Here is a 24,157-nt window from a genome sequence, read left to right on the forward strand (position 1 = left end):
ATAGAACGTAGAAAATACAGCACAGAACAGGCCGTGCTAAATTGTCCCTTAGTGACCAAAGATGTACAGGTTAGATGGATTGGCCGTGCTAAATTGTCCCGTAGTGTCCAAAAATGTGCAGGTTAGGGGGATTGGCCTTGCTAAATTGCCCCTTAGTGTCCAAAGATGTGCAGGTTAGGTGGATTGGCCGTGCTAAATTGTCCATTAGTGTCGAAAGATGTGCAGGTTAGGTGGATTGGCCGTGCTAAATTGTCCATTAGTGTCCAAAGATGTACAGGTTAGGTGGATTGGCCGTGCTAAATTGTCCATTAGTGTCGAAAGATGTGCAGGTTAGGTGGATTGGCCGTGCTAAATTGTCCCTTGTGTCCAAAAATGTGCAGGTTAGGTGGATTGGCCTTGCTAAATTGTCCCTTAGTGTCCAAAGATGTGCAGGTTAGGTGGATTGGCCTTGCTAAATTGTCCCTTAGTGTCCAAAGATGTGCAGGTTAGATGGATTGGCCGTGCTAAATTGTCCCTTAGTGTCCAAAGATGTACAGGTTAGGTGGATTGGCCGTGCTAAATTGTCCCTTAGTGTCCAAAGATGTACAGGTTAGGTGGATTGGCCGTGCTAAATTGTCCCTTGTGTCCAAAAATGTGCAGGTTCGGTGGATTGGCCATGCTAAATTGCCCCTTAGTGTCCAAAGATGTGCAGGTTAGGTGGATTGGCAGTGCTAAATTGCCCCTTAGTGTCCAAAGATGTACAGGTTAGGTGGATTGGCCGTGCTAAATTGTCCCTTCATGTCCCGGAGGAAACCCACACGGACACGGGGAGGAAGTGCAAACTCCACACACCTCTAAAGTCACAATGCGGAATTAAGACGCAGTCGCAAATGCCTTATTAAAATTTATTGATCGATGTGTACATTTTATACATGATTAAGAACAGGCTGAAGGTATGATTCCGCCCCCCCACCCCCGGCCAAAGAATCAATTTAAAAGGGAATGTTGCCAATACTTCGCCCTGCTTAAAAAAAAACAGTTTGTACGGTGACAATGATCTGTGCGGTAAAGAGAACTGAAGTGAGTCTGCTTTGTCCAAAAGGAACGTTTAGGGAAGGGGATGGTTTAAGTGACGGTCAAATTCCGATAGTTGTTGAAATTATGTGTCAGGCGAGGGGACACTTTACTCTCCAAAATTGTTAATTCGCCCCCCTCCCCCCACCTCCCAGCTCTCTGGGAGGCTGAAGGAGGGATGAGGAGCCACGAGGTGTGTGGATTTCCAACATATGTGCTGGCAGAGGGACAGGATTAACAATCAGTTGCCCATGACAGGATCTGCTTGGTTCCCCGCTCAGTTGGGGGTGGGAGGAGGGCGGGGGGGGGGGGGATGCTATCGAAAGGACAGCGACTCCACTCACGACTTTAACCCACCCCTCCACCGACAAAATCCGTTGATGTCCGGGGAACCGGGCCAAGAGTGAGCCGGAGGTCAGCAAGGGCGCACTTTATCAATCCCCTCCCCCCAGGTAGGCCTCAGGCCTGGAGTGTTGCCCGGAAGTCCGGGGACAAGAGTGAGCCGGGCGTCAGCAAGGGCGCACTTTGTCAATTCCTCCCCTGGGTAGGCCTCAGGCCTGGAGTGTTGCCCGGAATAGTGAGCCAGGTGTCAGCAAGGGCACACTTTGTCAATCCCGGAGCACCCCCCCCCCCCACCTCCCCAAACCCCGGGTAGGCCTCAGGCCTGGAGTGTTGTGGCCACACCCGGGGGGGCCCTGCACCTCAGGAAGGATGTCAAGGCCCTCGCAGAGGGCGCGCAGGCAGATTTCGCCGCCGGGACGGGACCGTAAGGCATAGGAGCAGGTGTCAGTCCATTCAGCCCGTCGGGTCTGTCCTCCGGTGGGGAGCAGGGGGATGAGGGGCTTTCTGCTTCATGTGGAGAGAGAAGTCATGCTCGTCAGAGCAGAGAAAGGCGAAGGGGGAGATTTAATCGAGGCGGTGTGAGACGAATATGGGTGGAGTTAACCGGGGGGGGGGGGGGGCACAGATCAAAGAGAATGGGAGAGAGAGGGAGGGGGAGAAGAGGAGAATTTTTATTTGAAACTCAGCGAGTTGTTGTGACGGGGTAGACGCTGCCTGACAGGGCGGTGGAAGCAGATTCAATCGGAACTTTCTAAGGGGAGGGGGATACTGGGAAAGGGGGAGAGTTTACAGGAATATGGTGGGGGGGTGGAGGGGGGGGAAAGTGGGAATAATCGAGTAGATCGCTCACAGAACAGGAACAGGCCCGATGGGTTGGATGGCTGTTGGAACCAACAATTCTACGGACACGTGCTTGTAGGATTAGAATAGCGGCTTTAATATACTCACAACAGAGCCAGCCTGTTAGCCGTTGAACTTTCAGTGAACTGGCCGGCTGACCATGTGGCACTGATCTTTATACAGCAGCTCCAGGGGGAGGAGTCCTGGGCGGAGCCAAGGGAGAAGCCCAGTACAAACTCTCGAGTACTCCCAGACCTACTCCCCCTGGTGGTCAGGTAGTGCAACTGCACTTACAATATAGGCACATAATCCGGTGTGAATCACATTCACCACAATGGCCTCCACCTGGGCTCTGTCATTCGATTTAACTACTGTCGCACTCACAGTTGAAACCAACACAGTTTTAAATAAATTGTTGGATGCAAAAGTCAACCTGGATATTTTTGGGATTGACGACTTTGAGGTGGATTGGAGAAAGAATTTGTGCATAAAAAATAAAGGTCTTTAAAAAAATCAACGCAGTTAATCACTTCTGACAAAATAGTTCATTTTTACAAATATATATTTCAGGCTGCCAGGTCAGCGGACGCAAAGGGAAATTCAGGATAGTTATAAACGTCGCCGTCTCCTCGTCCACTCTGGAGATTGAGGGAGGTGGCTCCTCGATACCTACACTGGGATAGAAGGACATTCAGCCCCTCGATACCTACACTGGGAGAGGAGGACATTCAGCCCCTCGATAACTACACTGGGATCAAAGGCAATTGAGCTCCTCGAAACCTACACTGGGATAGGATGCCATTCGGCCCCTCGATACCTACACTGGGATAGGAGGACATTCAGCCCCTCGATACCTACACTGGGATAGGATGCCAATCGGCCCCTTGAAATGAATGAAAATCGCTTATTGTCACGAGTAGGCTTCAATGAAGTTACTGTGAAAAGCCCCTAGTCGCCACATTCCAGCGCCTGTTCGGGGAGGCTGGTACGGGAATTGAACCCGCGCTGCTGGCCTCGGTCTGCTTTACAAGTCAGCTGTTTAGCCCATTGTGCTAAACCAACCCCCTTGATACCTACACTGAGACGGGGGAGGCCATTCAGCCCCTCGAGACCTACACTGGGACAGGATAAGGCAATTCGGACCCTCGATATCTACACTGGGACAGAAAGCCATTGGGCCCGTCGATACCTACACTGGGATAGGAGGCCATTCGGCCCCTCGATACCTATACTAGGCCATGAGGCCAATTGGCCCCTCGATACCCACACTGGGACAGGAGGAGGCCATTCGGCCCCTCGATACCTACACCGGGATGGGGAGGCCATTGGGCCCCGCGGTACCTATACTAGGCCATGAGGCCAATTAGCCCCTTGATACCCACACTGGGGCAGGAGGCCAATCAGGCCCTCGAGAGCTGCACAGGGAATGGGAGGAGGCCATTCAGCCCCTCAAGCCTGTTACACAGGAACAGGAGGGGACCATTCAGCTGTATATAGGAACAGGAGGTGGCAATTCGCCATCCTTCCCAGTTCAGATGAGAGGTCAGCAGGGGGCAAGACCACAGGGCAGGGTCAGAGGTCAGCATTGAGCAGGACCACAGGTCAGGGTCAGAGGTCAGCATTGAGCAGGACCGCAGGGCAGGGTCAGAGGTCAGCATTGAGCAGGACCTCAGGGCAGGGTCAGAGGTCAGCATTGAGCAGGACCGTAGGGCAGGGTCAGAGGTCAGCATTGAGCAGGACCGTAGGGCAGGGTCAGAGGACAATATGGAACAGCCCTGCCTACAGGACAAGAGGTCAACACTGATACTTAGGCCCGCGAGGGGCTGTCATGCTGGAGTGTCTCCCTGGAAAGTTGCTGGGAATCGCAAATGTCTGTAAGGCCAGCAGTATTCCGATCTCTGGGAAGAATGTGGCAACGGCCACTGATTGTGAACCGATTGGATCTCACATGACTTTGCACATTTTAGATTCCCATTTTCTTCTCCAGTTCGGGCTTCCCTGGTCATTCCCGCTGGTGGAACTCCCAGACTCCTGTGATTCGGAAGCCACACTGGAAAACAAGGGGAGAGATAAGAGACGAGGCCCCCCAAAATCACATCACTCAAAACAGCAATATATCTGTGGGAGGAGAGACTTATACAGTGTGCTCTACACTGTCCCCATCAAACACTCCCAGGACAGGTACAGCACGGGGTTAGATACAGAGTAAAGCTCCCTCTACACTGTCCCCATCAAACACTCCCAGGACAGGTACAGCACGGGGTTAGATACAGAGTAAAGCTCCCTCTACACTGTCCCCATCAAACCCTCCCAGGACAGGTACAGCACGGGGTTAGATACTGAGTAAAGCTCCCTCTACACTGCCCCCATCAAACACTCCCAGGGCAGGGCAGCACGGGGTTAGATACTGAGTAAAGCTCCCTCTACACTGTCCCCATCAAACCCTCCCAGGACAGGTACAGCACGGGGTTAGATACAGAGTAAAGCTCCCTCTACACTGCCCCCATCAAACACTCCCAGGACAGGTACAGCACGGGGTTAGATACAGAGTAAAGCTCCCTCTACACTGTCCCCATCAAACACTCCCAGGACAGGTACAGCACGGGGTTAGATACAGAGTAAAGCTCCCTCTACACTGTCCCCATCAAACACTCCCAGGACAGGTACAGCACAGGGTTAGATACAGAGTAAAGCTCCCTCTACACTGTCCCCATCAAACCCTCCCAGGACAGGTACAGCACGGGGTTAGATACAGAGTAAAGCTCCCTCTACACTGCCCCCATCAAACACTCCCAGGACAGGTACAGCACGGGGTTAGATACAGAGTAAAGCTCCCTCTACACTGTCCCCATCAAACACTCCCAGGACAGGTAAAGCACAGGGTTAGATACAGAGTAAAGCTTCCTCTACACTGTCCCCATCAAACCCTCCCAGGACAGGTACAGCACGGGGTTAGATACAGAGTAAAGCTCCCTCTACACTGTCCCCATCAAACACTCCCAGGACAGGGACAGCACGGGGTTAGATACAGAGTAAAGCTCCCTCTACACTGTCCCCATCAAACACTCCCAGGACAGGTACAGCACGGGGTTAGATACAGAGTAAAGCTCCCTCTACACTGTCCCCATCAAACCCTCCCAGGACAGGTACAGCACGGGGTTAAATACAGAGTAAAGCTCCCTCTACACTGTCCCCATCAAAGATTCCCAGGACAGGGACAGCACGGGGTTAGATACAGAGTAAAGCTCCCTCTACACTGTCCCCATCAAACACTCCCAGGACAGGTACAGCACGGGGTTAGATACAGAGTAAAGCTCCCTCTACACTGTCCCCATCAAACACTCCCAGGACAAGTACAGCACGGGGTTAGATACAGAGTAAAGCTCCCTCTACACCAGGGGTGGGCAAACTACGGCCCGGTCTTTATGCGGCCCACCAAGTCATTAAAAAAAAAATTAAAAAAAAAAAAAAAAAAAAATTTTTATTATTTTTTTTAAAGGTTAATGGGGGGGGCTGTTGGGTTACTTACTGGTATAGGGTGGATACGTTGACTTGAGTAGGGTGATCATTGCTCGGCACAATGTCGAGGGCCGAAGGGCCTGTTCTGTGCTGTACTGTTCTATGTTCTATATGAGGCGCCCAGAATCATAACCGGGTGAAGTAATTATTTTACTTAATATACTAAGCGGCCCTTTGTGAATTGTGAATTTCTGAATGTGGCCCTTGCACGGAAAAGTTTGCCCACCCCTGCTCTACACAGTCCCCATCAAACACTCCCAGGACAGGTACAGCACGGGGTTAGATACAGAGTAAAGCTCCCTCTACACTGTCCCCATCAAACACTCCCAGGACAGGTACAGCACGGGGTTAGATACAGAGTAAAGCTCCCTCTACACTGTCCCCATCAAACACTCCCAGGACAGGTACAGCACGGGGTTAGATACAGAGTAAAGCTCCCTCTACACTGTCCCCATCAAACACTCCCAGGACAGGTACAGCACGGGGTTAGATACAGAGTAAAGCTCCCTCTACACTGTCCCCATCAAACACTCCCAGGACAGGTACAGCACGGGGTTAGGTGAATGGCACCGTTGAATCAGTGTAGATTGTGGACTCAAAGCCGCTCACTGGGAATTCTGGGACCAGCACCGCTCTCCACCAATCCAACCGGACATACGGGAATGCCAAAGCAAACAGCCACTGACACGAATCTCCGCCGCGCCCTCAGAAGGAGTTCAGACGTACCGTTCCTCACTGGCCTGCGTCTGTCCCGGATGGAACGTCTCGTATAAATGGTCACCTACAGCCGGGGGGGGGTCAAACAAAAAAGAGACAAATAGTCGAACTTCTGCAACCCTCGGACGAGGCAAAGCGCTCTGCGTTCGTAGCCTATACGGCGGTTTTGGAGAGCCGTCTCTGACGGAGGTACACAGGAACAGGAGGAGGCCATTCAGCCCTTCCAAGGTCTGCCCGCCGTTCGATGGGATTGTGGTGATTCTGTGACCCAAGTGCGTCCACCCTCCTTTCCCCTTTATCAAACCCTCGATCTGCTGCCTGTGGAAGGGAATTCTAAATTCCCGCCACCCTTTCGCCCACCGAGATGGCTCTTTCCCTCAGCCCCAAACCGTTTTGTTCTTATTTCCAGACCACGTCCCCTTCTCGCTCGGGTTTTTCTCTCTCTCCGACGACCTTACCTGTCCCTTTCCCAGCCGGAAAACGTCGATCAGCTCTCACACGGACGCACCAAATCAGGAGCAGGAGTCCAGTCAGCCCCTCGGGCCCTGCTACCCCATTCAATAGGCTCATTGGCCGATCAGATTGTGACCTCGCCCCTCTCGCTTGCCGACCCCCCGATGACCTTTCACCTCCCCCTCGTTAATCCAGAATCTCTCCGGCTCGGCCTGAAAAATATTCACGGATTCTGCTTCCTCCGCCTCGCGAGGGAGAAAGTTCCAGAAACTCACCGACCCTCCGAGAGAAAATGTTTCCCCTCGTCTCCGTTTGAAACGGGCGACCCCCCTTTATTGTTAAAGTGACCCCTGAGTTCTAGATTCTCCCACAGGAGGAAACATCCTCTCCACATCGACCCCGTCAATAACCGCCCCTCAGGTTCTTAAAGGTTTCAATCGAGTCGCCTCTCACTCTTCTAAACTCCAGTGGAGACCAGCCTGACCTCTCTGACCTTTCCTCACGGACAACCCGCCCGTTCCTCGCGTTAGTCTGGGGAACCTTCTTGGAACCGCTCCCAACACAAAGAACAATCCAGCCCAGGAACAGGCCCTTCAGCCCTCCCAGCCTGTACCGGCCATGATACCACCCTTGGCCCAAACCCTCAGCCCTTCCTTGTGCCGTATCCCTCTATCCCCGTCCTATCCATGTGTTTGTCAAGATGCCTTTTGAACGCCGTTAATGTATCTGCTTCCACAGCCTCCCCCTGGCAACGCGTTCCAGGCACTCACCACCCTCTGTGTAAAAAACCTGCCTCACACATCTCCTCTAAACTTTGCCCCACGGACCTTTAACCTACGCCCCCTGGTGACCCCTCCACCCTGGGAAAGAGTGCCTGCCCATCCACTCTATCCATGCCCCTCATAATCTTGTAGCCCTCTATCAGGCCGCCCCTCAACCTCCGTCTTTCTAATGAAAACCATCCGAGTCTATTCAGCCCCTCCGCAGAGATAACACCCTCCAGACCAGGCAACATCCTGGGAAACCTCCTCTGCACCCTCTCCAAAGCCTCCACATCCTTCTGGTAGTGTGGCGGCCAGAATTGTGCACAATATTCCAAGAGCGTCCTTACCGAGGTTCTATACAACTGCAGCATGACTTACAACATAGAACATACAGTGCAGAAGGAGGCCATTCGGCCCATCAAGTCTGCACCGTCCCACTTAAGCCCTCACTTCAACTCTATCCCCCTAACCCAATAACCCCTGCTAACATTTTTTTGGACACTAAGGGACAACCGCGCCAAACGCAGCCGGCGCAAACGGTGCCGAATCTCTGCACCTCGGAGAACCGGCATCGGGGCGAGGTCGCGGCGATCCTCCGGCCCAGCGCGGGGCTGGGAGAATCGCGGCCATTGTGGTCCAAGGCCTCCTTATGGGAGGGAGGATGTGGCAGCATCGGGGGACAGTTCAGAGGAGGTTCACCAGATTGATGGCAAAGGTTGACGCACGAGGAGAGATTGAACCGTTTTGGTTTATACTCCCTGGAGTTTAGAAGGACGGGAGGGGATCGGATCGGGGTGTAAAAAAACACGAAGAGGTATTGATAAAGCCAACGCAGACAAAATGTTCCCCCTTGTGGGGAAATCTAGAACGGGAGGCCACAGATATAGGTTGAGAGGCGGTAGATTTAGAACTGAGAGGAGGAGGAACTACGTCTCGTAGAGGGGGGTGAATTTGTGGATCTCGTTGGGGTGGAATCCGGATTATTAAAGGGTTCTTGATTCGGGAAGAGTTCTATCAGCACTGATTGCACTGTTACTTGGGGAAAGCAAGCGGCCTTTTAGAACGGTGATCTAGGCATCTGATTGACCCTGGCTGATCCTGGCCTCTGCAATACTTACTCCTCTCTGTAGCCTTTAGGGTGCCGGGAGGCCGATTGTTCAGATACATGGGGTCCGGCTGCAGATACGTGTTGTTTAGGTTCCTGCGGGGCGTGGGGAGGAAAAAAAGATGGTTATCGGGGACTGTAAGCCGTTTCGTGTCGTGTCCCTCAACTGTTCCCGTCACGGCCGACATTTCGTAGCCACCTCTCCGATGACTGGCCCTTCCCGTGTCGGGAGTCAGGAGGCCATTTAACTGAGGCCCAGGCCTCAATCGGGCCTGCAGTCTCCGGAAATGGAAGGTCAATTTCCGGGAGGACGTGGCCACGCGCGGCCCTGGGGAAACAATCATCGGGACGCTGGGGAACTCTTTCATAGAATTGACAGTGCAGAAGGAGGCCATTCGGCCCATCGAGTCTGCACCGGCTCTTGGAAAGAGCACCCTACCCAAGGTCAACACCTCCACCCTATCCCCATAACCCAGTAACCCCACCCAGCACTAAGGGCAATTTTGGACACTAAGGGACAATTTAGCACGGCCAATCCACCTAACCTGCACATCTTTGGATACTAAGGGGCAATTTAGCACGGCCAATCCACCTAACCTGCATATCTTTGGACACTAAGGGGCAATTTAGCACGGCCAATCCACCTAACCTGCACAGAATAATGGAGTGTAGATTAATTTGTTCTTAAGGGCAGCACGGTAGCATTGTGGATAGCACAATTGCTTCACAGCTCCAGGGTCCCAGGTTCGATTAAAGCTTGGGTCACTATCTGTGTGGAGTCTGCACATTCTCCCCGTGTGTGCGTGGGTTTCCTCCGGGTGCTCCGGTTTCCTCCTGCAGTCCAAAGATGTGCATGTTGGGTGGATTGGCCATGATAAATTGCCCTTAGATTATCATAGAATTTTGGACACTATGATTAAACTAGGACAAAAGAGCGGCACAACGTCGTGGGCCGAAGGGCCTGTTCTGTGCTGTATTTCTCTATGTTCTATCTTTGGATACTAAGGGACAATTTAGCACGGCCAATCCACCTAACCTGCAGATCTTTGGATACTAAGGGACAATTTATCACGGCCAATCCACCTAACTCGCACATCTTTGGACTGTGGGAGGAAACCGGAGCACCCGGAGGAAACCCACGCAGACACGGGGAGGACGTGCAGACTCCGCACAGACAGTGACCCAAGCCGGGAATCGAACCCGGGTCCCTGGAGCTGCGAGGCAATTGTGCTAACCACTGTGCTACCGTGCTGCCCTTTCGTCGTTTCTTTGGGGATGGGCGGGCGCATTGACCCGGCAGTTAGCACTGCTGCCTCACGGCGCCCGGGGCCCGGCCCTGGGTCGCAATCCGTGTGGTGGAGTTTGCCCGTTCTCCCCGTGACTGCTAAAATTCCTTTCCTCGAGGAGTTGCTCTCGCCCAAGCAACGGGCCGAGGACGTTGGGTGTGATTTTCCACCTCATTGCCGCCCACTCCCCCCCCTTCCCCCGTGGCGCGTCTTGCAGCAGCATCCGCGGTCGTCCAAACTAACCCAAGGTCAAATGTCACACACGTCCGGCCCGTTACCTCTTTCCGCCTGGGTCATCCCGCGGGTGAAATTCCTGGTCCTCTGTAACGGCTGCGAGATCGCCGGCCTCCTCCTCTGCCCCCTGCGTCCCAGCCCCGTTGAGGTGCGCGTTTGCGCCGCTCTCCCCGAGCACAGCGGCGCTCTCGATCTCTGCCGGCTCTGAAAGGGAAGGGAAGGGGGAGGGGAGACAGTTTGGGACATGGGTCGACCCCACACCAGCGTGAGAACAGACGGCTCTCGTTTATTTGAAATGGCTACCCGTATCGACCTAAATAAAGGGGAACTATCTGCCCGCAGCGGCTTCCTGGGCCTGGTTTGCCTTGTCCGTGCTTTTGTGTGTCAACACAGGAACTCTCAACACAGGGAATTCTCTATGTCAACGGGTGACTTGTGTTTGGCAAGGTGCCCCATGGTTGGCTCATGCAGAAAGTAAGGAAGCGTGGCATAGAGGGAAATTTGGCCGATTGGATCAGTAACTGGCTCTCACATAGAAGACAGAGGGTGGTGGTAGATGGTAAAATTTTCATCCTGGGGCCCAGTCACCAGCGGTGTACCACAGGGATCAGTGCTGGGTCCTCTGCTGTTTGTGACTTTTATCAATGAGTTGGATGATGGAGTTTGAACATAGAAAATACAGCACAGAACAGGCCCTTCGGCCCCACGATGTTGTGCCGAACTTTCGTCCTAGATTAAGAACACATTAATCTGCACCCCATCATTCTACCGTAATCCATGTACCTATCCAATAGCCGCTTGAAGGTCCCTAATGTTTCCGACTCACAGGCAGTGCATTCCATGCCCCCACTACTCTCTGGGTAAAGAAACTGGGGGCAGCACGGTAGCATGGTGGTTAGCATAAATGCTTCACAGTTCCAGGGTCCCAGGTTCGATTCCCGGCTGGGTCACTGTCTGTGCGGAGTCTGCACGTCCTCCCCGTGTGTGCGTGGGTTTCCTCCGGGTGCTCCGGTTTCCTCCCACAGTCCAAAGATGTGCAGGGTTAGGTGGATTGGCCATGCTAAATTGCCCGTAGTGTCCTAAAAAGTAAGGTTAATGGGGGGATTGGTGGGTTACGGGTATAGGGTGGATACGTGGGTTTGAGTAGGGTGATCATTGCTCGGCACAACATCGAGGGCCGAAGGGCCTGTTCTGTGCTGTACTGTTCTATGTTCTATGTTCTATGTTCTAACCTACCTCTGACATTCCCCTTATATCTTCCACCATTCACTTTAAATTTCTGTCCCCTTGTAATGGTTTGTTCCACCTGGGGAAAAAGTCTCTGACTGTCTACTCTATCTATTCCCCATGATCATCTTATAAACCTCTATCAAGTCGCCCCTCATCCTTCTCCGTTCTAATGAGAAAAGGCCTAGCACCCTCAACCTTTCCTCGTAAGACCTACTCTCCATTCCAGGCAACATCCTGGTAAATCTCCTTTGCACCTTTTCCAAAGCTTCCACATCCTTCCTAAAATGAGGTGACCAGAACTGCACACAGTACTCCAAATGTGGCCTGACCAAGGCTTTGTACAGCTGCATCATCACCTCACGGCTCTTAAATTCAATCCCTCTGCTAATGAACGCTAGCACACCATAGGCCTTCTTCACAGCTCTATCCACTTTCAAAGATCTATGAACATAGACCCCAAGATCTCTCTGCTCCTCCACATTGCCAAGAACCCTACCGTTAACCTTGTATTCCGCATTCATATCTATCCTTCCAAAATGGACAACCTCACACTTTTCAGGTGAAGGTTGGGTTAGTAAATTTGCTGATGACATCAAGATTGGTGGAGTAGTGGATGAGGTGGAGGGTTGTTGTAGGCTGCAATGAGACATTGATAGGATGCAGAGCTGGGCTGAGAAGTGGCAGATGGAGTTTAATGCTGATAAGTGTGAGGTGATTCATTTTGGTGGGACAAATTTGAATGCGGATTACGGGGTCAACGGCAGGGTTCTGAAGAATGTGGAGGAACAGAGAGATCTTGGGGTTCATGTCCACAGACCTCTGAGGGTTACCACCCAAGTGGATAGAGCCGTGAAGAAGGCCTATTGTGTTAGCGTTTATTAACAGGGGGATTGAGTTTAAGAGCCGTGAGGTTATGCTGCAACTGTACAGGATCCTGGTGAGACCACATTTGGAGTATTGTGTGCAGTTCTGGTCACCTCATTATAGGAAGGATGTGGAAGCATTGGAAAGGGTGCAAAGGAGATTTACCAGGATGCTGCCTGGTTTGGACTGAGGGAGCTAGGGTTTTTCTCATTGGAGTGAAGGAGGATGAGAGGTGACAATTGAGGTGTATAAGATGATGAGAGGGATAGATAGAACATAGAACAGTACAACACAGAACAGGCCCTTCGGCCCTCGATGTTGTGCCGAGCTTTGTCCGAAACCAAGATCAAGCTATCCCGCTCCCTGTCATTCTGGTGGGCTCCATATGCTCCAATAACCGCTTGAAAGTTCCTAAAGTGTCCAACTCCCACTATCACAGCAGGCTGTCCATTCCACACCCTGACAACTCTCTGAGTAAAGAACCTACCTCGGACATCCCTCCTATATCTCCCACCCTGAACCTTATAATTATTCCCCCCTTTAACAGCTACATCCACCCGAGGAAATAGTCTCTGAACGTCCACTCTATCTATCCCCCTCATCATCTTATAAACCTCTATTATGTCGCCTCTCATCCTCCTCCACTCCAATGAGAAAAGCCCTCGCTCCCTCAACCTTTCCTCATAAGACCTACCCTCCAATCCAGGCAGCATCCTGGTAAATCTCCTTTGCACCCTTTCCAATGCTTCCACATGAAATGAAATGAAATGAAAAATGAAAATCGCTTATCGTCACAAGTAGGCTTTGTTGGAACCAACAATTCTACGGACACGTGCCTGTAGGATTAGAATAGCGGTTTTAATATACTTACAACAGAGCCAGCCTGTTAGCCGTTGAACTTTCGGTGAACTGGCTGGCTGACCCTGTGGCACGGATCTTTGTACAGCATCTCCAGGGGGAGGAGTCCTGGGCGGAGCCAAGGGAGGAGCCCAGTACAAACTCTCGAGTACTCCCAGAGCTACTCCCCCTGGTGGTCAGGTAGTGCAACTGCACTTACAATATTGATACATATATATCCAGATTATAATACCGTGTGAATCTCATTCACCACAGGCTTCAATGAAGTTACTGTGAAAAGCCCCTAGTCGCCACATTCCGTTCCGGGGAGGCTTCTTATGATGAGGTGACCAGTCGACGTTCAGAGACTATTTCCTCGGGTGGATGTAGCTGTTACAAGGGGGCATAACTATAAGGTTCGGGGGTGGGAGATATAGGAGGGATGTCCGAGGTAGGTTCTTTACTCAGAGAGTGGTTAGGGTGTGGAATGGACTGCCTGCTGTGATAGTGGGAGTCGGACACTTTAGGAACTTTCACGCGGTTATTGGAGAGGGACATGGTGTTAATTAGAATGATTGGGAGTAGGTTGATTTGATCTTAGTTTCAGACTAGTTCGGCACAACATAGCGGGCCGAAGGGCCTGTACCGTGTTGTACTGTTCGATGTTGTACGTTCTATGACGTGCCGCTGCAGTTACAGGCTGTGGCCATCAGGTGGTGGTCCAGCATCACTGTGTCCTCCAGCATTGCACGTTCTGATATGTCACGAGCAAAGCCAGGTCGGTACACTGGTGATACAGCGGGTTAGCACTGCTGCCTCAGCGCCTCGGGGACCCGGGTTCCATTCCGGCCTGTCTGTGCGCGGAGTCTGCACGTTCTCCCCCCCGTCCGCCTGCGTTTCCTCCGGGTGCTACGGTGTCCTCCCTCAGCCGAAATATCAAAAATAGAAGCAGGAGGAGGCCATTCGGCCCTTCGAGCCTGCTCCATCATTCATCGCTATCATGGCGGATCATCAAGTTAAATACCCTCACCCTTCCTCCCCCCTCCCCACATCCCTCGATCCCTTTAGCCCCAAGAGGTCCATCTAATTCCTTCTTGCAATTCCAGAGTTTTGGCCTGAACTACTTTCTGGAGTGAATTCCACAGATTCACCGCTCTCCAGGTGAAGAAATTTCTCTTCCTCTCAGTCTTAAAAGGTTTACCCCATGTCTGAAGCAAAAACAGGAAGGCAGATTACTACCTGAATGGTTGTAAATTGGGAGAGGGGGAGTGTGCAGCGGGACCTGGGTGTCCTTGTGCACCAGTCGCTGAAGGTAAGCATGCAGGGGCAGCAGGCGGTAAAGAAGGCTAATGGTATGTTGGCCTTGATTGTGAGAGGTTTCGCGAATAGAAGCAGGGATGTGTTGCTGCAATTGTACACGGCCTTGGTGAGGCCACACCTGGAGTATTGGGGGCAGTTTTGGTCTCCTTCTCTGAGGAAGGATGTTCTTGCTCTCGAGGGAGTGCAGCGAAGGTTTACCCGGCTGATTCCAGGGATGGCGGGGCTGTCGTACGAGGAGGGATTGACCAGGTTGGGATTGTTCTCGCTGGAGTTCAGAAGAATGAGGGGAGGATCTCATAGAGACTTATAAAATTCTAACAGGACTAGACGGGGTAGATGCAGGGAGGATGTTCCCAATGATGGATGTGTCCAGAACCAGGGGTCACTGTCTGAGGATTCTGGGTAAACCATTTTGGACAGAGATAAGGAGACATTTCTTCACACAAAGAGTGGTGAGCCTGTGGAATTCATTCCCACAGGAAGTAGTTGATGCTAAAACTTTGACATATTCAAGAGGCAGTTTCGTATAACACTTGGGGAGAATGGGATCAAAGGCTATGGGGGAAAGCAGGATTAGGCTATTGAGTTGGATGATAGGCCACTATCGCGATGAATGGTGGAGCAGGCTCAAAGGGCCAAAAGGCCTCCTCCTGCTCCTATCTTCTATGTATCCGTGTATGTATCCTCAAACTATGTTTTTGCTTCAGACATGGGGTAAACCTTTTAAGACTGAGAGGAAGAGAAATTTCTTCACCCAGAGAGTGGTGAATCTGTGGAATTCACTCCCACACTCCCTAGTTCTATGTATGTATCCTCAAACTATGACCCCTAGTTCTATGTATGTATCCTCAAACTATGACCCCTAGTTCTATGTATGTATCCTCAAACTATGACCCCTAGTTCTATGTATGTATCCTCAAACTATGACCCCTAGTTCTATGTATGTATCCTCAAACTATGACCCCTAGTTCTATGTATGTATCCTCAAACTATGACCCCTAGTTCTATGTATGTATCCTCAAACTATGACCCCTAGTTCTATGTATGTATCCTCAAACTATGACCCCTAGTTCTATGTATGTATCCTCAAACTATGACCCCTAGTTCTATGTATGTATCCTCAAACTATGACCCCTAGTTCTATGTATGTATCCTCAAACTATGACCCCTAGTTCTATGTATGTATCCTCAAACTATGACCCTTAGTTCTATGTATGTATCCGCAGACTATGACCCCTAGTTCTATGTATGTATCCTCAAACTACGACCCGTTGTTCTGGACTCCCCCCCCCCCCCACCATCGGGAACATTCTTTCTGAATCTACCTTGTCTAATCCTGTCAGAATTTTGTACGTTTCTGCGGGGTCAAAGCGGGGGAGGTTGGCTCTCCCGAACTTTACGACTGGGCGGCAAATATAGCGATGGTGAGGAAATGGGTAGCGGGGGAAGGGGCCGGTGTGGGAGCGGGTGGAGGCTGCCTCATGCAGGGACACGGGTTTGGAGGCACTGTTGACGGCGCCTCTGCCGTTCTCGCTGGCCGGGTACTCCAGAGGCCTGGTGGTAGTGGTGGCGGCCCGGAGGGTCAGTGGAGGCAGCAGATGGGGCTGGAGAGGGTCTCGGCGTGGGCAACGGGGGGGGGGGGGGGGCGGGTTGGGTTTCGGGGATGGCAGAGGGCGGGGATCGAGCGGTTTGGGGGATTTGTTCATCGACGCTGGCATTCCGTGCTTGGCAGAGTTGGAGGAGGGATTTGAGCTGCCTGGCAGGAAGGGGTTTCGGTATTTGCACGCGAGTGACTTTGTGCAGAGGCTGGTATCGACCTTTCCTCACCTACCGGCCCAGGGGCTGCAGGGTAAGGGGGTGCCAAGAACTAGGGTGTCGGTAAATCAATAAGGAGCTGATGGATTGGGAGGGAGCCCGGATAGGCGAGGTGAATCGGAAGTGGGAGGAAGGGTTGGGTAGGGAGTTAGAGGCCGGGCTGAGGGAGGAGTCTTTGAGGAGAATTATAGAATCATAGATTTTACAGTGCAGGAGGAGCCCATTCGGCCCATCGAGTCTGCACCGTCTACAAGACGCACCGCGGCCACTCGCCTTCGACAGCACCTTCCAAACCGGCCACCTCTACCATCTAGAAGGACGAGGGTGTGGGGCGGCAGACACATGGGGAACACCCCCCCCCCCCCCCCCCCCCACACCTGCACGTTCCCCCCTCCGAGCCGCTCGCCATCCCGACTCGGGAATATATCGGCCGTTCCTTCACTGTCGCCGGGTCGGAATCCCGGGACCCTCCCTAACAGCACGGTGGGTGTAACGAGCCTGTGAAATTTTTCCCCTGCGAGAGGGTAGATGCAGAGAGGCTGCTTCCCCCCGGCAGAAGGGTCTAGAATTAGAGGCGTCACAGTCTGAGGACGAGGAGTCGGCCATTTTGTACGAAAATCAGAAGAAATTCCTTCACCCGGGGGGGGGGGGGGGGGGGGGTGATGGATCTTTGGGATGGGGGAGTCCCAGGAATCGTGCCGAGGGGTTTTCAGGCTGAAAGTCGGAATTGCATCCATCGCTTTACGCAGCAATTCCAATTTTAAAAATGTTAATCATTTCCGTGTCGAGGAGTTACTCACGCACGCACCTTGCCCCCCCCCCCCCCCCCCCCCCGACCTGTCTCCTTACCTGCAGTCCCATTGCCAAGGGGATGTTTGTTTGCTCCGGCAGAGGTCCCAGGGCCCGCGGAGCCTGGGGAAGCAAAGTCGCTGTGCCTCAGTCCTCGCTGTTGCCAGGCGCACTGTGTCCCGCGGCAGCCACAGGGGATCGGGGGAAATCGGTCCTTCACGGGCCTGCTCAAGAGAAGAGGGCGACGCAATCATCGAATCACAGACTGCACAGTGCAGAAGGAGGCCGTTCAGCCCATCGAGTCTGTACCGGCTCGTGGGACGAGCACTCCACTTCAGCCCACGCCTCCACCCCTTAACCCCACCTAACCTTTTGGACACTAAGGGACAATTTAGCACGGCCAATCCACCTAACCTGTACATCTTTGGACACTAAGGGACAATTTAGCACGGCCAATCCACCAAACCTGCACATCTTTGGACACGAAGGGACAATTTAGCACGGCCAATCCACCTAACCTGCACATCTTTGGGCACTAAGGGACAATTTAGCACGGCCAATCCACCTAACCTGTACATCTTTGGACACGAAGGGACAATTTAGCACGGCCAATCCACCTAACCTGCACATCTTTGGGCACTAAGGGACAATTTAGCACGGCCAATCCACCTAACCTGTACATCTTTGGACACGAAGGGACAATTTAGCACGGCCAATCCACCTAACCTGTACATCTTTGGACACTAAGGGACAATTTAGTACGGCCAATCCACTTAACCTGCACATCTTTGGACACTAAGGGACAATTTAGCACGGCCAATCCACCTAACCTGCAAATCTTTGGACACGAAGGGACAATTTAGCACGGCCATTCCACCCAACCTGAACATCTTTGGACACTAAGGGGCAATTTAGCACGGCCAATCCACCTAACCTGCACATCTTTGGACTGTGGGAGGAAACCGGAGCACCCGGAGGAAACCCACGCACACACGGGGAGGACGTGCAGACTCCGCACAGACAGTGACCCAGCCGGGAATCGAACCTGGGACCCTGGAGCTGTGAAGCCACAGTGCTAACCACCGTGTGGCTGCCCCGCCCCTGTGTAGGCGTCTGGAGTCACGTGTAAGCGGGACCAGGTAGATTGGGAAGATTCCCTTCCCCAAGGGGGACATTGATAAACCGGATGGATTTTCTTTTAAGTCAATGGCTTCATCAGACTTTCCTTCCAGATTTCCTTGAGAATTGCTGAGGAAAACCAGATTGAATTTTCACCGCCTGGCCTGGTGGGATTTCTACCCGGTTCCACACGGCGTCACCCTGGGTTTCTGGGTTACTGGTCGAGTGTCAATCCCACAGCGCCAACTCCTCCCCATATATGGGAAATGGTGGGTAGGTGGGGGATTGAGGGATATGGGGAGAAGGTGGGATGGGGATTGAGGGAGACGGGGAGAAGGTGGGGATTGAGGGATGGGGGAGAAGGTGGGTAGGTGGAGGATTGAGGGATATGGGGAGAAGGTGGGGGATTGAGGGATACGGGGAGAAGGTGGGTAGGTGGCGGACTGAGGGATAGGGGGAGAAGGTGGGATGGGGATTGAGGGAGACGGGGAGAAGGTGGGGATTGAGGGATATGGGGAGAAGGTGGGATGGGGATTGAGGGAGACGGGGAGAAGGTGGGGATTGAGGGATATGGGGAGAAGGTGGGTAGGTGGGGGATTGAGGGAGACGGGGAGAAGGTGGGGATTGAGGGATATGGGGAGAAGGTGGGTAGGTGGGGGATTGAGGGAAATGGGGAGAAGGTGGGTAGGTGGGGGATTGAGGGATACGGGGAGAAGGTGGGTAGGTGGGGGATTGAGGGATACGGGGAGAAGGTGGGTAGGTGGGGGATTGAGGGATATGGGGAGAAGGTGGGTAGGTGGGGGATTGAGGGATATGGGGAGAAGGTGGGGTGGGGATTGAGGGAGACGGGGAGAAGGTGGGGATTGAGGGAGATGGGGAGAAGGTGGGTAGGTGGGGGGATTGAGGGATACGGGGAGAAGGTGGGGTAGGTGGGGGGATTGAGGGATACGGGGAGAAGGTGGGTAGGTGGGGGATTGAGGGATACGGGGAGAAGGTGGGTAGGTGGGGGATTGAGGGATATGGGGAGAAGGTGGGTAGGTGGGGATTGAGGGATACGGGGAGAAGGTGGGTAGGTGGGGGATTGAGGGATACGGGGAGAAGGTGGGTAGGTGGGGGATTGAGGTATATGGGGAGAAGGTGGGTAGGTGGGGGATTGAGGGATACGAGGAGAAGGTGGGTAGGTGGGGGATTGAGGGATAGGGGAGAAGATGGGTAGGTGGGGGATTGAGGGATACGGGGAGAAGGTAGGTAGGTGGGGGATTGAGGTATATGGGGAGAAGGTGGGTAGGTGGGGGATTGAGGTATATGGGGAGAAGCTGGGAAGGTGGGGGATTGAGGGATATGAGGAGAAGCTGGGAAGGTGGGGGATTGAGGGATATGGGGAGAAGGTGGGTAGGTGGGGGATTGAGGGATACGGGGGAGAAGGTGGGTAGGTGGGGGTTTGAGGGATGGGGGAGAAGGTGGGTAGGTGGGGGATTGAGGGATACGGGGAGAAGGTGGGTAGGTGGGGGATTGAGGGATATGGGGGAGAAGGTGGGTAGGTGGGGGATTGAGGGATACGGGGAGACGGCGGGGGATTGAGGGATATGGGAAGAAGGTGGGTAGGTGGGGGATTGAGGGATACGGGGAGGTGTGTCGGTGGGGGATTGACGGATACGGGGAGAAGGTGGGGGATTGAGGGATATGGGAAGAAGGTGGGTAGGTGGGGGATTGAGGGATATGGGGAGAAGGTGGGTAGGTGGGGGATTGAGGGATATGGGAGAAGGTGGGTAGGTGGGGGATTGACGGATACGGGGAGAAGGTGGGTATGTGGGGGATTAAGGGATACGGGGAGGTGGGTAGGTGGGGGATTGAGGGATACGGGAAGAAGGTGGCTAGGTGGGGGATTGAGGGATACGGGGAGGTGGGTAGGTGGGGGATTGAGGGATACGGGGAGAAGGTGGGAAGGTGGGGGATTGAGGTATATGGGGAGAAGGTGGGTAGGTGGGGGATTGAGGGATATGGGGAGAAGGTGGGGATTGAGGGATGGGGGAGAAGGTGGGTAGGTGGGGGGATTGAGGGATATGGGGAAAAGGTGGGGGATTGAGGGATACGGGGAGAAGGTGGGTAGGTGGCGGACTGAGGGATAGGGGAGAAGGTGGGATGGGGATTGAGGGAGACGGGGAGAAGGTGGGGATTGAGGGATATGGGGAGAAGGTGGGATGGGGATTGAGGGAGACGGGGAGAAGGTGGGGATTGAGGGATATGGGGAGAAGGTGGGTAGGTGGGGGATTGAGGGAGACGGGGAGAAGGTGGGGATTGAGGGATATGGGGAGAAGGTGGGTAGGTGGGGGATTGAGGGAAATGGGGAGAAGGGGGTAGGTGGGGGATTGAGGGATACGGGGAGAAGGTGGGTAGGTGGGGGATTGAGGGATACGGGGAGAAGGTGGGTAGGTGGGGGATTGAGGGATATGGGGAGAAGGTGGGTAGGTGGGGGATTGAGGGATATGGGGAGAAGGTGGGGTGGGGATTGAGGGAGACGGGGAGAAGGTGGGGATTGAGGGAGATGGGGAGAAGGTGGGTAGGTGGGGGGATTGAGGGATACGGGGAGAAGGTGGGTAGGTGGGGGGATTGAGGGATGCGGGGAGAAGGTGGGTAGGTGGGGGATTGAGGGATACGGGGAGAAGGTGGGTAGGTGGGGGATTGAGGGATACGGGGAGAAGGTGGGTAGGTGGGGATTGAGGGATACGGGGAGAAGGTGGGTAGGTGGGGGATTGAGGGATACGGGGAGAAGGTGGGTAGGTGGGGGATTGAGGGATACGAGGAGAAGGTGGGTAGGTGGGGGATTGAGGGATAGGGGAGAAGATGGGTAGGTGGGGGATTGAGGGATACGGGGAGAAGGTAGGTAGGTGGGGGATTGAGGTATATGGGGAGAAGGTGGGTAGGTGGGGGATTGAGGGATACGAGGAGAAGCTGGGAAGGTGGGGGATTGAGGGATATGGGGAGAAGGTGGGTAGGTGGGGGATTGAGCGATACGGGGAGAAGGTGGGTAGGTGGGGGATTGAGGGATACGGGGAGAAGGTGGGTAGGTGGGGGATTGAGGGATGGGGGAGAAGGTGGGTAGGTGGGGGATTGAGGGATACGGGGAGAAGGTGGGTAGGTGGGGGATTGAGGGATATGGGGAGAAGGTGGGTAGGTGGGGGATTGAGGGATACGGGGAGAAGGTGGGGGATTGAGGGATATGGGAAGAAGGTGGGTAGGTGGGGGATTGAGGGATACGGGGAGGTGTGTCGGTGGGGGATTGACGGATACGGGGAGAAGGTGGGGGATTGAGGGATATGGGAAGAAGGTGGGTAGGTGGGGGATTGAGGGATATGGGAAAAGGTGGGTAGGTGGGGGATTGAGGGATATGGGAGAAGGTGGGTAGGTGGGGGATTGACGGATACGGGGAGAAGGTGGGTATGTGGGGGATTAAGGGATACGGGGAGGTGGGTAGGTGGGGGATTGAGGGATACGGGGAGAAGGTGGCTAGGTGGGGGATTGAGGGATACGGAGAGGTGGGTAGGTGGGGGATTGAGGGATACGGGGAGAAGGTGGGAAGGTGGGGGATTGAGGTATATGGGGAGAAGGTGGGTAGGTGGGGGATTGCGGGATATGGGGAGAAGGTGGGAAGGTGGGGGATTGAGGTATATTGGGAGAAGGTGGGGTGGGGATTGCGGGAGACGGGGAGAAGTTGGGAAGGTGGGGGATTGAGGTATATGGGGAGATGGTGGGTAGGTGGGAGATTGAAGGATATGGGAAGAAGGTGCGTTGGTGGGGGATTGTGGGATACGGGGAGAAGGTGGGAAGGTGGGGATTGAGGGATATGGGGAGACGGTGGGAAAGTGGGGGATTGAGGGATACGGGGAGAAGGTGGGGGATTGTGGGATATGGGGAGAAGGTAGGCATTTTGGGATTGAGGTATACGAGGGGGGGTTGGGTAGATGGGGATTGATGCCTATGAGGAGGCGGTGGAACTGAGGGATATGGGGAGAAGATAGGTAGTTGGATATTGAGGGATATGAGGAGGTGGATATGACGAGGGGTTAGGTAGGTTGTGATTGTCACCTATGAGTAGGAGGTGGGATTGAGTGGTGGGGAGGAGAGAGGAGAAATATTTGAAGAGGCAGCTTTTATCCCGGTAACGAATGGAAACACCAGGTCTGAGGATTGGGGCAGACTTCTCCCCGATGATTAAACGTCCCCAGTCAGCAGTGGGAGGAAATGTGTCTCCGAGCCAATATCACTGAGTTAACGTCGCAGGGACCAAGCTAATTCCCCGAGGCAAATCAAAATCAACAAATAGATCCAACATTAGAATAAAAATCCCCAATTGAGGGCTCGTCAGGGCCATGAGCTCGGTGGAGCATTCCGATTGGCTCCTGCACCCCCCATGAGGACCAATCAGCTGAGGTTCTACCGAACCAATGGCGAATCCGGGACAAGTGGTGACCATTCAGCCCAACCTGACCATTCTGGCCCCTCCACCATCACAGGTGTGTGGGTTACAAGTCAGGATTGAATCAGAACTGGTTGTCGATGGACTTGCCAATGACAATGCGGTAACTGGGTCCCACCCCAGCGGGAAGTAGCCCTTTACTTACTGAAGAACCTGTTTCCGATGGCCATTTGTGACTCCGTAGGTTACGGGAGCTGGAGCCCGGAGAGGGTTTGTTCGAGGGAAATTTCCAGGCAGGTATTTCTATGAAGAACAGAAATCATTAATGATTCACCACTGAATTCAGTCAATTGAGTGAAGGGCCACTCTTTATACAGCACAGTAAACCTCCCTCCATGCTGTCCCCATCAAATACTCCCAGGACAGGTACAGCACGGGGTTAGATACAGAGTAAAGCTCCCTCTACACTGTCCCCATCAAACACTCCCAGGACAGGTACAGCACAGGGTTAGATACAGAGTAAAGCTCCCTCTACACTGTCCCCATCAAACACTCCCAGGACAGGTATAGCACGGGGTTAGATACAGAGTAAAGCTCCCTCTACACTGTCCCCATCAAACACTCCCAGGCCAGGTACAGCATAGGGTTAGATACAGAGTAAAGCTCCCTCTACACTGTCCCCATCAAACACTCCAAGGACAGGAACAGCACGGGGTTAGATACAGAATAAAGCTCCCTCGACACTGTCCCCATCAAACACACCCAGGACAGGTACAGCACCGGGTTAGATACAGAGTAAAGCTCCCTCTACACTGTCCCCATCAAACACTCCAAGGACAGGAACAGCACGGGGTTAGATACAGAATAAAGCTCCCTCGACACTGTCCCCATCAAACACACCCAGGACAGGTACAGCACCGGGTTAGATACAGAGTAAAGCTCCCTCTACACTGTCCCCATCAAACACTCCCAGGTACAGCACAGGGTTAGATACAGAGTAAAGCTCCCTCTTCACTGTCCCCATCAAACACTCCCAGGACAGGTACAGCACGGGGTTAGATACAGAGTAAAGCTCCCTCTACACTGTCCCCATCAAACACTCCCAGGACAGGTACAGCACGGGGTTAGATACAGAGTAAAGCTACCGCTACACTGTCCCCATCAAACACTCCCAGGACAGGTACAGCATGGGGTTAGATACAGAGTAAAGCTTCCTCTACACTGTCCCCATCACACGCTCCCAGGACAGATACAGCATGGGGTTAGATACAGAGTAAAGCTCCCTCTACACTGTGTCCATCAAACACTCCCAGGACAGGTACAGCACGGGGTTAGATACAGAGTAAAGCTCCCTCGACACTGTGTCCATCAAACACTCCCAGGACAGGTACAGCACAGGGTTAGATACAGAGTAATGCTCCCTCTACACTGTCTCCATCAAACACTCCCAGGA

General features: G+C 53.4%; 1 protein-coding gene across 1 annotated transcript in view; it reads right to left on the bottom strand.

Moving 5' to 3' along the window:
• Nucleotides 1-3,251: 3,251 nt before the first annotated feature.
• The window catches only part of LOC119958717, a 43,266-nt gene continuing 22,360 nt past the window's right edge, over nt 3,252-24,157 (bottom strand). The window contains exons 5-10 of the mRNA XM_038787295.1: nt 22,910-23,007; nt 17,229-17,392; nt 10,358-10,517; nt 8,807-8,889; nt 6,481-6,535; nt 3,252-4,285 (exon numbers count right to left, since the gene is read on the bottom strand). Of these exons, the coding sequence (XP_038643223.1) occupies nt 4,180-4,285; nt 6,481-6,535; nt 8,807-8,889; nt 10,358-10,517; nt 17,229-17,392; nt 22,910-23,007 (666 nt within the window). The 3' untranslated portion in view covers nt 3,252-4,179. The remainder of the gene's footprint in view (nt 4,286-6,480; nt 6,536-8,806; nt 8,890-10,357; nt 10,518-17,228; nt 17,393-22,909; nt 23,008-24,157) is intronic.

This window comes from Scyliorhinus canicula, chromosome 30, assembly GCF_902713615.1.
Source record: "Scyliorhinus canicula chromosome 30, sScyCan1.1, whole genome shotgun sequence".
NCBI classification, from domain to species: domain Eukaryota; kingdom Metazoa; phylum Chordata; class Chondrichthyes; order Carcharhiniformes; family Scyliorhinidae; genus Scyliorhinus; species Scyliorhinus canicula.